Genomic DNA, 13,782 nt, shown 5'->3' with positions numbered 1-13,782 from the left:
GCACCAGGATAGTACCATTATCTGAGACCTGATACTCTGAATCAACATCCTTTGAGGCATTCACCAGCCCCAAATCCTTCTCCTGTGCCAACCGCACCCTTCTCAAAAGATCTGCTCTATCAACAGCGTCCAAACCCAACGGTTCCTGAGACAGTGCACATAACCTCAAAGCACTGATCTCTCCTACTAGAGACTCCATCTCCTGCTCCTGAGCCGAAGCTACTCTCTTCCGACTTAGAGCATCTGCAACCGTGTTAGCCTTACCAGGGTGATATGCTATCTCTAAATCATAATCTGCCACCAACTCCATCCACCGCCTCTGCCTCAAGTTCAGCTTGGGCTGAGTGAATATATACTTTAGGCTCTTATGATCTGTATACACCTGTAACTTTGCACCGTAAAGATAAGATCTCTAAATCTTCAGGGCAAAAACTACAACAGCCATCTCCAAATCATGAGTAGGATAGTTGCCCTCATGCTTCCGCAACTGCCGTGAAGCATAGGCAATCACCTTCCCATGCTGCATCAACACAGAACCCAAACCAACTCTGGATGCATCAGTATAAACCACATAGGGTTCCCCCTGCTTAGGCAAAGCCAACACTGGCGTAGTAGTCAACATCTCCTGTAGTAACCTGCCAACCCAAGAAAACTTCTGATCTCTATGGCATTCTGCGGTCTAGGCCATTTCCTGATAGCCTGAATCTTCTCCGGATCTACAGAAACCCCATCTGTAGATACAATATGACCCATAAAACCCATCTCACGCTGCCAAAAACTGCACTTGCTCAACTTAGCAAACAACTTCTGCTCCCGCAGCTTCTCCAGAACTGCCCTCAAATGCACTGCATGTTCCTCAGGACTCTTGGAATAAACCAGGATATCGTCGATGAAAATGATGACAGACACGTCCAGAAACTCCTGAAACATGATGTTCATCAATCTCATAAATGGTGCTGGTGCGTTAGTCAACCCAAACGGCATCACCACAAACTCATAATGCCCATACCTCGTCCTGAATGCAATCTTTCTAACATCTGCCTCATCTATCGGTATCTGATGATAACCTGACGCCAGATCTATCTTGGAGAACAAAGTAGCACCTCTCAACTGATCCATCAATTTATCGATCCTAGGAAGAGGGTACTTGTTCTTCACAGTGACCCGGTTCAAACCTCTATAGTCAATACACAGCCGGAAACTCCCATCCTTCTTCTTGACAAATAACACCGGTGCTCCCCACGGTGATACACTAGGACAGATGAATCCGTTACTCAACAAATCCTCTAGCTGCTTCTTCAGCTCTGCCATCTCTGCTGGAGCCATTCTGTAAGGAGCCTTGGATAACAGCGTCGTCCCCGACTCCAGTTCAATCGTGAAAGGAACACACGAAGATGGTGGTGATCCCTACAATGACTGAAACACGTCCTCAAATTCCTCAAATAAGCCTCACAGCCATTCTCGATCATCTTCCCAGCCTGAATGGCCGAGATCACGAGACTCCCTGAAGTCGGTCTGTTACCCTGAAAGACCAACTTCCCTCCTGGACGCTCAAACTCCACTCTACCCCAATGGCAATCCAAATGCACCATATGCCGATGCAACCAATCCATACCGAGAATAACATCATACAACTCCACTAGATTGATAAGCAAATCCGTTGGCCATGACTCTCCTGCGATCTGATTATCAATTCCTCTGGCTCGTCCAATAACCCTCAGGAACTTGCCTCCCGCAACTCTGACCACTCCTGTACGCTCCCCGGGAACCCCTCTGATTCCCGCGCTCTCTGCACACTCCGGAGTAATGAAGCAATGAGAAGCTCCAGAATCAAACATAACGTGCGACTTAAACCCGCCCAGCAACAAGGTCCCTACACAAACCTCATGTGTTAAGAACCTAACACGTTATCACAGGACAAACATAAAATCTGAACCTACTGAAATTCACAAAGTTTAAGTACCAGAAATTATACCTGTGATCGCCCCGGCACTGGTTCCACCAATCTCTACCGTCGTGTAANNNAAAACCTCCTGATCTGAGCCTCCTCAGGCTCCATAGCCCGACCCCCATAACAAAGAAGTCGACTGAACTCCAAGTCCAGCTCCCGCACTGACCGTGTCCCCTGAGATAACTGAAGGAACTGCACCTCCAACCGGTCCAATGCCTCTCTAGGAAAATACTTGCGGTTGAACTCCAAGACGAAGTCAGCCCAAGTCATCTCCCTCTGCACCTTCCTAGCAGCCACTGATCTCCACCATATATGAGCATCACCAACCAAATGATGGACCCCTATGTCCACCCAAAACTCCTCAGGGTATCTCAGAGTAAGGAAGTTACGTTCCACACTCGCCTCCATGCATCCGCCGCAGTAGGATCTGCACCTCCTGAAAACTGCTCCGTACGAATACGGCCCATCTCTGTCAGCATGCTGAGATAACGAGAATGGACTCCTACATCCGCAGCCACTAGCTGCCGCTCCACCACCACCACTGGTGGCAATACCCAAGCCTGCACCGGTACCGCTAGTGGTAACCGCGCTAACACCTCTGCTAGCAAAGCCGCAACGTCAGTACCAGGGACTCCACCCGCTGGGACTCCCACACCCGGAACCCTAGCATCACCGGCCATTGGAGCATCAACACCGCCCCCTCCTGCCACACTCACGGAATCCCCCGGAACATCCTGCGACTCGCCAACATCCTCAGCTGTCACACTCTGGTCCTCGGTCTCACTAACCACTGGGACTCTGCCCCTACCAGGACCACGTCCGCGTCCACGACCTCGACCAGCCACAGCATCCTCTCTAACCATCTGCACTACCATGAACAGAAGGCTAAGCAAACAATTTCCAATACAACAAAGAAACATAAACTCACCGTGGAATCACACAATCGGCTCAAAGAGGATGTTCTAGGACTCCATGCCACACACAATTGACTAACTCACATAATCAATCAAAAGCACGCAAATCCCAAACATCTACAACAGAAACCTAGTGAACCCAAACCTAGAACCGTAAGGGCTCTGATACCAAAATGAAACGACCGACCTTTTTTCTTTAAAAAATAAAAAATAATATATAATAAATAAACTAGAACTAGTGGTCCGATACCCACTAGCCACCTAAACACAATCACAACCAACAGCGGAATAACCAATACCAATCATATCCAATAATAATCCAGTAATAACCAATAATAATAACATCAACAATATCCAATAATCAAATAGCAGAAATCATAGAACCAGCAACCTAGCAATGTTCTAATGACTCAACTCTAGCAACCTAGCAAGCCAGACAACATCAAACTGAGTCCCTAGAACATCCTCCTCTTCATTGCCTTGATTCCACGATCACACTTTGCCTTTACCTGCACCACAAACACATATTGCAATGCATGAGTATTTTATAAACACTCAGTAAGGCAATCCTCCCATCTACTGGGCTATACACACAAGCAATAGAGACATCTCTAACCATCAAACAACATTCAACAATCAACAATAACAAACCAGGACTCTACATCGACCGATACCAACATGCATCGACCGACACCAGATGGAGGTTGCGTCAACCGACGCAAGATCTACCTCGACCGATGCAAGGTTAACTTGCATCGACCGATGCATGCTCGACATAACACGAAAACCCTAGAGTTTGCGCGCCGTCCTCGCATCTGCATCGACCGATGCAATGCCAAGCATCGTTTTCCTCCGAAGCTTCTCGCCGGATCTTCGTTCCTGCAACCACGAAACTCGATCCCAAGCCACAAGAAAGCCTCCTAACGTCCCAAATAACAATCTAACCAGCCTAACAACACATAACAAGCAAATCAGAGAGATCTCTAGCTTAGATAAGCCATGGTCATGCACTTACCTTTGCCAAGACGAATTTGAACCTAAACACAAGAATAAAACGCTTCTAGGAAGCTCCCACAACGATCCCAGCTACAAATCTCACCAAGAAACGTCACCAACCTCCAAGAATCTCCCAAAAACGCTCAAGAACTCTCACAAAGCTTTTTCTCTCTTTCTCTTTCTCAAAAACGGCCACAACCAAACGAATGAGACAAAAATCGTGTTAAGGGTTTTGCCTTCACCCAAAACGCAGCGTTTGACTTAAGTCAAAACGCAGGAACCTAACCTTGCATCGACCGACGCAAGATATGCGTCGACCGACGCAACTCCCAAACGCAAGATATACAACACCATAGTGGGCTGATCTTTACCCCGAGATGCACTTTTGCCTTTGATTTTACCTTCAGCTTCATCTCCAAAAGTGACCATGTCAGCTAAGCCTTCTTCAAAGTTGTGTAGCCTTCCTTGATTCACAGTCATGTACCTTGAACAACCATAGTGCTTCAATACAATAGTCTGTTGATCATCAACAGAGTGTGCAACATAACAGTTCATGTTACGCTTCTTGATGTTTACTCGCATGTATCTTCGAACATCTTTGTGACACTCCTTCAGATGCGTGAGTGATATAGTACAATCCAATCACTTGAAACATGCAGCTTTGTGGAGGCTTTGACTTGCATAATAACAGCGACATGTTCTTTTGTTCATATCTCCGACACTCCACTTTCTTGTCTCAACTTCCGATCTTGTTGTTTCTTTCATCGATTTGAGGTGTAAACCATTGTTAATGGTGGTACTTGAAGATCCACTATAACAAGACAGATCATTCTTCTTAATGAAGACCTGATTGCCTCTTCTTCCAACATTGTGGAACTTCTTCTGGCTTTAAAGTTGACTTACACGATTCTTAAATCTGTAGCAATCAACCTTATTATGACCAATCACACCACAATACCAACAACGACGCAGTTTCCCTCTCAGTTTGTTTCCAACAATCATCTGTTTAGTCTTCTGCAGGTTGAACTCAGACGCTCGTTTGACAGCACCACCTCTGTTTTGCAGCACTATTGACCCATTAACTGCACTTGTGTCACCACTTGAGTTTCTTCCATGGTTCTTCATCCCACAGTTTGCAATTATAGTACCCTTGTGAGTGATCAGCCGCTTGTCCAGATCTTTTGCTCCTTTACTCAGTCTCTTGTTAATCTTTAGCTGATCCTCAAGACATTGTCTCAACAGAGACGTAATAACTTTCTCCTCAGACAACAATTTCTCAAGAGAGAATACTCTAAAGAGCAGCTCTTTCTTCTCAGACACCAGATCATAATTCTCCTTCTTCTGTAGAATCAGATCCTTAAACAGAGCGATGACTTGTTTCTCAACAGATAAGCCGGCCACATCATCCTTAGGCTTCAAAACAGACTTCTGATTCTCATCATCTTCTTTGGCTGAATCAATATCACTCCATGTCAAACAAGATTTCGTTTGAACACAGCATTGACGGTTGTAACACTTCAACACACTTCTTCTTTCAAGTCTAGAACATTCTGATTGGAAGTGTCCATAATCTTGATATTCAGAACTCTAAGATTCTTTCTCTGCATCAGATCTGGATGATGAAGATTGATGCTGACGTTGTACACCCTTCAGACTTCTGAACTGCTTCTTAATCAGTACTCCCTCATTACCTTGAACAGACGTCTGAGTTTCTACAGTCTTCAGAGTGAATGATTCCTCAGCCTTCTGATCGTTCTTTCTCATCTGTAGTTCATCTGTCTGAACTAATTTTACACACTGATCAACCTTCTGTTCATCAGAACTTAAAGCACCTTTACCATCAGATTTGTGAGAAAGATATCCATGTGATAAGCTTCTGAGAAATTCCTTGACAAACATTTTATCCTTATATACCTTTTTCAGCACTACAAATTCCTAACAAGGGGAGCTTAGTTGACTGTTGAAACGACAGGATGGTGATACATCAGATTTTTCCTTCTTCACCCTTCTGGTTTCCGCAAAGAAGGCTTCCAAAATATCCCAAGCTTCTTTCGCCGACATACACTCTTGCACCCATCCCGAACAGATCCATCGGCAAGCAGCTGAAAATTGTAGATAACGCTTCAGCGTTCTGTTTTCCCTTCAACTTCTCCTCAGCCGTCCATAGCTTACAGGGTTTTACTACAGTTTCTCCTCTCATGTTCGTAACTGTTGGAAGTGACCATCCATCTTCAACAGCGAACCAGGCTTCCATATCACGACTCTGAATCAACTATCTGATTTGTGCTTTCAATCATCATAATGCTCAGCGTCAAGCATCATCGGATTGTTCTCATCAACGAACTGTTGTGGATTCTCCATACCTCGTCTCAAGATCTCACTTGTTGAAAAGATAAACAATTCTTTTATCAGGCATCCGCTCTGATACCAATTGTAAGGGTATAGAGACACACAACACACTGATTTATACTTGGAACGCGCCAAGCCAACGCTTTTCTATTTATTCTTATCAAACTCTTTTATGGTTACAAGAATAAATCTGACCCCTCTTCTCTTTTCAATTTAAACACACACCTGTATAGATCTAAGAGAATAAACTCACCCTCTCTCTTTTCTATCTAAACTCTCACTAGTGTAGATCTAAGAGAAAGAAAAAAAAACAATTCTCTGTGCACGTAATCACCTCCCTGATTAACGTCACAGAAAACTGGGAACACACCTTCTAAGCCTTATTTTTGTGGCTTCGAAGTTTACAACTGTATCAATATTCTAGAGTGCTCAACTTGGCTCGTGGCCTACTCCTAGAATATATATACACGACTTGTGAAACCCTAGAAGGCGAATCTCCAAGTATCATGGGATAAGAAAATTGCTTGTTGCTCAGCCTTATCCTTTCCTTAACAGTTGCGGAGAATATTTTTCATATCTCCAAGTAAACGGAAACTGCTTGCTGCTCAAGCTTATCCTTTCCTTTTTTATCGCAGAGAATATTTTCCATATCTCCAAGTACAATCTCGTCTCTATCTTCAATGCCAAGTCATCACCTTTCCTCGACACATCATCACATCCACTCACGTCTTGCCACGTCAGCTCACACATCCATGTCAGCAACTCGGGCGTCTGTGATCTGATGCAACTTCCTGATTGACACAACGCTCTGTTCGGCACAACGACTTATTCCTCACAGCGAGTTGTTCCAGAAGCTGCATTTACACGTCCGGTAAGAACTCTTATGGTACCCATCTTCTTCATTGCTTTGGCAAATCTCCGTCTAAAGAGTTTATTGTTTAAGGCAAACATTGACACAGTTTCACGGGTTGAATTGTCGAGACCCATGTTTTGATCAATTTTTAGGATTCCTCTTTGCGCTTCAATCTCTCTGAAGATCACGTTATCCACTGTAAATGGAGTCCCTTGGTCCAAGAACACTGATGGGTCATTTGGAGCACGACATATGTCCCTCAACCTAAATAAATGTAGCAGTGAGTCATATATATGTATTGATGCTCATTTGGTACAATATATTTTCAATAAGGACATAGCTTAATAATGTATGTTAGTAATTTGGTATCGTAGACATTAGTTTAGTTCAAATTTGCATAACAAATCTTCTTAAAAACAAAAGTGTATTTTTATTTTTTATTTTGGTCAACAAAAACAAAAGTGCATATTTTGAAATGTTCTGTAGCATTTTATCATAGCATATATACGTACCTAGCACTCAATGTTCTGTTCATTGCAGGGTCATTGATTCTATTTCGGATGAAGCTACAATGCGTGACACCAACACTGTGGCCACCAGCAATAAGTGTAACCATGTCTTCCGTATTCAAACCATGAGCTGCAAATAATTCGATGGAATTGGCTACCGGAAATGCTGGTCCGGGCAACTCTACATCATCGGGGTTTGACAATAATCCATCACGTCTTCCTGTTGGTACAAAAAATCTTGGACCACCAGCTAATGCCACGGAGTCTCTAGTGGTGAGAGTTACAATGTCAGCGCATGAAACAGTTCGGGGGCATGCAGCCTCGAGCAGCTTCTTAGCCTCATCAATGATCTCGTAACCTCTCACGCTTGCATTTGGTACCGCACTTTTCTCTGATTGTCTTTCGGGCGTTGGGTCAATCAAGAGAGAAGCATCACAACTCTATCTTGGAAGTCTAAGAAACAGGATGTGGTCAGTTCAAGTAGCACAGAGACAAAGTGTGTTTTACCGCCTAATGCAATCTGCAAACTTAACAAGTCCATATACGGGTTAAAGCAGGCCTCAAGACAATGGTATCGTTGCTTCTCCAAGGCCTTACTGGATGATGGTTTCGCACAGTCATATGCAGATAATACCTTGTTTGTGAAACAAGAATGTACCTCTTATACAGCTCTTATTGTCTATGTTGATGATATTCTGATAGCGAGCAATAGTGAGGAAGCCGTAGCTTCAGTTAAAGCATGTTTAGCGAAGCAATTTAAGACCAAAGATTTAGGGCCAGCTAAATTCTTCTTAGGCTTAGAAATTGCCAGGAATGCTGATGGGATCTCTGTTTGTCAACGGAAATATTGTTTAGATCTATTGGCTGATGCTGGTCTGTTAGGTTGCAAACCGAACTCTGTCCCTATGGATCCTAAGATTAATCTTACCAAAGAAACAGGGGTTTTACTGCCTAATGATAGACCTTACAGAGAGTTGATTGGTCGACTGTTGTATCTCTGCATCACGAGACCAGATATCACCTTTGTAGTACATAAGTTGAGCCAATTTCTCTCATGTCCTACGGATGTTCACTTCCAAGCTGCTCGCAATGTCCTCAAATATTTGAAGAACAATCCTGGTCAAGGACTTTTTTACTCTGCATCCTCTGAGATTTGCTTAAACGGATTTGCTGATGCAGATTGGGGCACTTGCAAAGACTCGAGACGATCTGTTACTGGTATGTGCATCTTTCTTGGAACTTCACTAATATCTTGGAAGTCTAATAAACAGGATGTGGTCAGTTCAAGTAGCACAGAGGCAGAGTACCGGAGTTTGGCTCAAACAACAAAGGAGCTTCTCTGGTTTCGGCAAATTCTGCGTGACTTACGCATCACACCGGTTGCTCAGACGAAACTATTCTGTGACAACAAGTCTGAAACTTATATCGCCAGCAATGATGTCTTCCATGAGCGAACAAAACATGTGGAGATTGATTGCCATACTACACGAGATCAGGTCAAAAGTGGTTTCCTTCGTCTCTTTCACTTGTCATCCGAGAATCAACTGGCTGATATTCTGACGAAACCTCTTCACCTTGGTCCTTTCTATCACCTCCTCCAACGATTATCGGCTTCAAGCCTCTATTCCATTCAGGAATCTTCAGCTTGAGGGGGGCATATTGACTTATACTGTATAGTGATTTATCCCTATATTAGTAAAAGAGAAGTACAACTTCTCCTTTGGATGAAAATAACCCTGACGCCAACGACCAGAAACAACTAAGGAGAGGTTAAATGTGACAATACATCTTATTAAGTCGGGTTTAATTTCTGAAATAACCCGAAATTTTGCAATCGGATTTCCAATTGGATCTTTTTGTTAGGTGAAACACGCAGATCCATTCGGATCAGGTCTTGCTATTTGGATCAGGTGAAATGCGCAGATTCCAAATCTGCAAAACAATTTATACAAAAAAATATTAATATAATCAATTAAGGAAATCTTTGTCAAAAAAAAACATTTAAGGAAATCAAAATCAAAACAAATCATTCATACCAATTATGTGATTCGATAAAACTAACCATATAATTTTGATTTAAACCGAGAATATTATTAATATAACTATTTAAGAAATCAAATCCAAATCAGTATCCATAACTATTAGCTGCGAGCATTAATCGCAAATCATTCATACAATATATTTCTATATTGTTCGAAGAGAATAATACGGAAAAAATCTTTGTGAATATTTAAACTAAAAATCTTTAAAGTTTTGCAAATCTTACTAATTAATAACAAAATCCAAAAAATCTATATATGAGCCTCAAAAATCTCAAAAAAACGAAATAATCTAATTGATTGCCTAAAACGTCGTTAACAACCTTTACTGCTGACTGATCGATCTTCCTTATAAATAAGTACTACTCTTATCATGTCAAAAGCTCATCGGGTTCGTCAATGGTGCCGTGACAGCTCCTTCTCGTACTACCACGACAACAAATGGCGCATAGGTTCCTAATCCTCAGTATGAGGCCTGGTTCTGCACAGATCAACTCATCAGATCGTGGCTTTTTGGTACTCTGTCTGAAGAAGTCCTCGGGTACGTTCATAACATCACTACCTCTAGAGATGTCTGGATTTCTTTAGCTGAGAACTTCAATAAGAGTAGCATAGCTAGGGAATTTTCTCTTCGCCATAGTCTATGGGTTCTAGAGAAGAAAGACATGTCTTTTGCTGCATATTGTCGAGAGTTTATAGCTATTTGTGATGCCTTGAGCTCTATTGGCAAGCCAATAGATGAGTCTCTAAAGATTTTTGGGTTCCTAAATGGTTTGGGGCGTGATTATGATCTGATTGCCACTGTCGTTCAAAGCTCCTTGAGCACGGCCTCTCCACCAAGCTTCGGTGATGTGGTTTCAGAAGTCGAGAGCTTTGACAACAAGCTCCAGTCGTACAATGTTCCAGATGCTGTTACTCCACATCCTGCGTTTCATTGTCAACAAAATGGCTATGGCAATCAGTCGAGAGGAGGTTATCGTGGTAGAGGTCGATCTTCAGGACAAAACAGAGGACGTGGAGGCTACTCTTCTTGTGGCAGAGGGTTCTCTCAACATCAAACAGCTCAGCAGTCCTCTGGTGAATGTCCCATATGTCAGATTTGTGGTAAAACAGGACATCTTGCGTCTGGTTGCTGGAACCGCTTTGATCACAATTATCAAAGACCTGACATAGCTCAAGTGTTCTCCTCCCTGCAAATCTCTGATGGTAATGAATGGGTCACTGATTCTGGAGCCACAGCTCATGTCCCTTCCTCGACCAATAATCTTCAGTCTGCTTCAACTTACAATGGGAATAACACAGTTCAGGTTGGAGATGGCACTTTCATACCTATCACTCATGTTGGATCCGCTACCATTGCCGGTAAAATCTCGTTAAAAGACGTGTTGGTATGTCCAGATATGCAAAAATCTCCCATTTCTGTATCTAAACTGTGTGATGACTTGCCGTGTGGAGTTTGGTTTGATTCTAATAAGGTATGTATTGTTGACATATCAACTCAGAAGGTGGTAGCAAAGGGTCCACGAAATAGAGGATTATACACTTTGGAGAATCAAGAATTTGTGGCACTGTTTTCGAATCGACAATGTACAGCCTCTGAAGATACTTGGCACCATCGGCTTGGACATGCAAATTCTCAGGTTCTCCAACACCTCAAGAACAGCAAGGAAGTTAGCATCAATAAGAGCAGAACAACCTCCATTTGTGAGCCTTGCCAGATGGGGAAGAATAGTAGATTACAGTTTTTTGATTCGGATTCAAGAGTTTTTTGTCCCCTAGATCGAGTTCATTGTGATCTTTGGGGACCCTCTCCAGTTGTTTCTCAACAAGGGTTTAAATATTATGCAGTTTTTGTGGATGAGTTCTCAAGATTTACTTGGTTCTATCCTATGTAAGCAAAGTCTGAATTTATCTCTATATTCAAGGTTTTTAAATCATTGGTTGAGAACCAATTCAAGACTAAGATGAAAGCTTTTCAGAGTGATGGAGGAGGAGAGTTTACAAGCAATACTCTTAAACAGTTTCTCTCGGAGAATGGGATAGTTCATAGAATCTCATGTCCCTACACTCCTCAGCAGAATGGAATTGCTGAGAGAAAACACAGACATGTAGTTGAGTTAGGCCTAACTATGTTGTTTCATAGTCACACTCCTCTACATCACTGGGTTGAGGCATTCTTCACAGCCAGCTTCATCACCAACCTTCTACCCTCGTCAACACTGAACAACTGCAGTCCGTTTGAAGTTCTATTCAAAGAGAAGCCTAACTATTCCATGTTGAGAGTCTTCGGTTCAGCATGTTATCTTTGTCTTAGACCTATGGCAAATTACAAATTTGATCCACGGTCATTGCAGTGTGTTTTTCTGGGTTATCATACTCAATATAAGGGATATCGATGCCTATACCCTCCAACAGGAAAAGTTTACATCTCGAGACATGTTATTTTTGATGAAAGTTGCTTCCCCTTTCAACAACAATACAAGCATCTGCTTCCAACATACCAAACTCCCCTGCTTCAAGCTTGGCAAGCAGCATCACCACCTCAACAATCCGTTCATGCTCTGATTCAGTCTCTGGCCTATCCCTCACGAGAAACTACACCAACAACAGGTTAAGAATCTGAGAACATAACTACGAACATTGGTGAGACTGATAATGTGCCAAGTGAAGATGACGATTTGACAGGGGAGGACACTGAAAGTTCAGCTATTGAAGAAGAAAATCTTGAAAATCAAGAAGACGAGCCACAAGCTCCCAGCTACTTTCTTGGTGTTGAAATCCAAAAGTGCAAGGACGGATTCTTTCTCCATCAAACAGCTTATGCAAAAGACATTCTTTTTCAGGCTGGTATGTCCGACTGCAATCCCATGCCAACACCACTGCCACAAAATCTTGACAAGATGAATCCTGAACTCTTTTTTGGGCCTACTTACTTTCGAAGTCTTGCGGGAAAGCTTCAATATCTCATAATCACGACGCCTGACATTCAGTTTGCAGTCAACTTTGTGTGTCAAAGAATGCATGAACCTACAATCTCTGACTTTGGTCTGCTCAAACGAATCTTGCGATACATTAAAGGTACGTTACAAATGGGCTGGTCCATAAAGAAGAGTTCTAATTTGTCTCTTTCAGTGTTTTGTGACAGTGATCACTCTGGTTGCAAGAAGACTCGTCGTTCCACAACAGGATTCTGCATTCTTCTCGGTCCAAACCTGATCAGTTGGTCTGCTAGAAGACAAGAAACAGTGTCGCACTCGTCTACTGAAGCAGAGTACAGGGCATTAACAGATACAGCTCACGAACTAGCCTGGCTATCATTCCTTCTGCGTGATCTCAGGATATCTCAATAGTTCCCAACCTTGCTCCAATGCGACAATCTCTCTGCAGTGTATCTCAGTACAAACCCTGCTCTTCACAAACGTTCAATGCATTTTGACATTGATTTTCACTACATTCAGGAGCAAGTAGCATTGGGACACATTAAAACACAACATATACCAGCTCAGTTTCAACTTGTGGATATCTTTACAAAATCCTTGCCCAGGCTTGAGTTCGAGCATCTAAGACACAAACTTGGTGTTGATGTTCCACCCACCACAAGTTTGAGGGGGAATATAAGTGATACATGAGAGTTGGGCCACAAGATAATCCAACAAGGAGGAAGCCCAATAAAGAAAGCTAGTCAACACTCTCAAGTCATGCCAAAGACTGTACCTGCAATTCCTCTGTTACACAACCGATTTAGCTCACTACAAGATAAGGATGCTGACTAGCTGAACACAGCTGTCTTGAGAACTGTCACAGTGACTCATCATTTCTAGATTGTTCTCTTTGTACCTATATAAGGCATTGTCCTCTTAGAGTGTAAAATCATCTTGTTATCATAATAAAGAATCAAGTTCTTATCAAAGGCTTGTTATTATTCTCAATCTTAATATTGCTGGTAGAAACATATAAAAGAGGAACGTCTTGTCGATTTGGTTATCAACCATCGTACAATTCATTCTTCTACTCTCTTTTCTTCCAACACACATTACTACTTTCAGATGTGGATGAAGAAAAGAGCAAGCACCTAAACCAGAATGCCATAAAAAGAGAAGTTATAATATAAAAAATAACACACGAATTCAATCAATTTAATTAACATGATACCGGCACAAGCACACTTTCC

General features: G+C 42.5%; 3 protein-coding genes across 3 annotated transcripts in view; 1 reads left to right on the top strand and 2 right to left on the bottom strand.

Annotated features, from left to right (window-relative positions):
- Window positions 1-8,113, bottom strand: part of LOC104789407 (peroxidase 44-like) — an 18,612-nt gene extending 10,499 nt beyond the window's left edge. Inside the window, exons 1-3 of the mRNA XM_010515109.2 lie at window positions 8,066-8,113; window positions 7,576-8,012; window positions 7,077-7,327 (exon numbers count right to left, since the gene is read on the bottom strand). Of these exons, the coding sequence (XP_010513411.2) occupies window positions 7,077-7,327; window positions 7,576-8,012; window positions 8,066-8,113 (736 nt within the window). The remainder of the gene's footprint in view (window positions 1-7,076; window positions 7,328-7,575; window positions 8,013-8,065) is intronic.
- LOC109132878 (uncharacterized mitochondrial protein AtMg00810-like) lies at window positions 8,176-9,221 on the top strand. The gene is made up of 2 exons (XM_019245329.1): window positions 8,176-8,188; window positions 8,242-9,221. The coding sequence occupies exons 1-2, from the start codon at window positions 8,176-8,178 to the stop codon at window positions 9,219-9,221; spliced, it is 993 nt and encodes a 330-aa protein (XP_019100874.1).
- Window positions 11,928-13,782, bottom strand: part of LOC104789406 (peroxidase 44-like) — a 3,880-nt gene continuing 2,025 nt past the window's right edge. Inside the window, exons 5-7 of the mRNA XM_019245327.1 lie at window positions 12,353-12,468; window positions 12,092-12,206; window positions 11,928-12,010 (exon numbers count right to left, since the gene is read on the bottom strand). Coding sequence (XP_019100872.1) covers window positions 11,928-12,010; window positions 12,092-12,206; window positions 12,353-12,468 — 314 coding nt within the window. The remainder of the gene's footprint in view (window positions 12,011-12,091; window positions 12,207-12,352; window positions 12,469-13,782) is intronic.

This window comes from Camelina sativa, chromosome 5 (assembly GCF_000633955.1).
Source record: "Camelina sativa cultivar DH55 chromosome 5, Cs, whole genome shotgun sequence".
NCBI classification, from domain to species: domain Eukaryota; kingdom Viridiplantae; phylum Streptophyta; class Magnoliopsida; order Brassicales; family Brassicaceae; genus Camelina; species Camelina sativa.
Note: the sequence above shows the minus strand (reverse complement) of the source record. Positions and strands in the feature narration are given on the sequence as shown.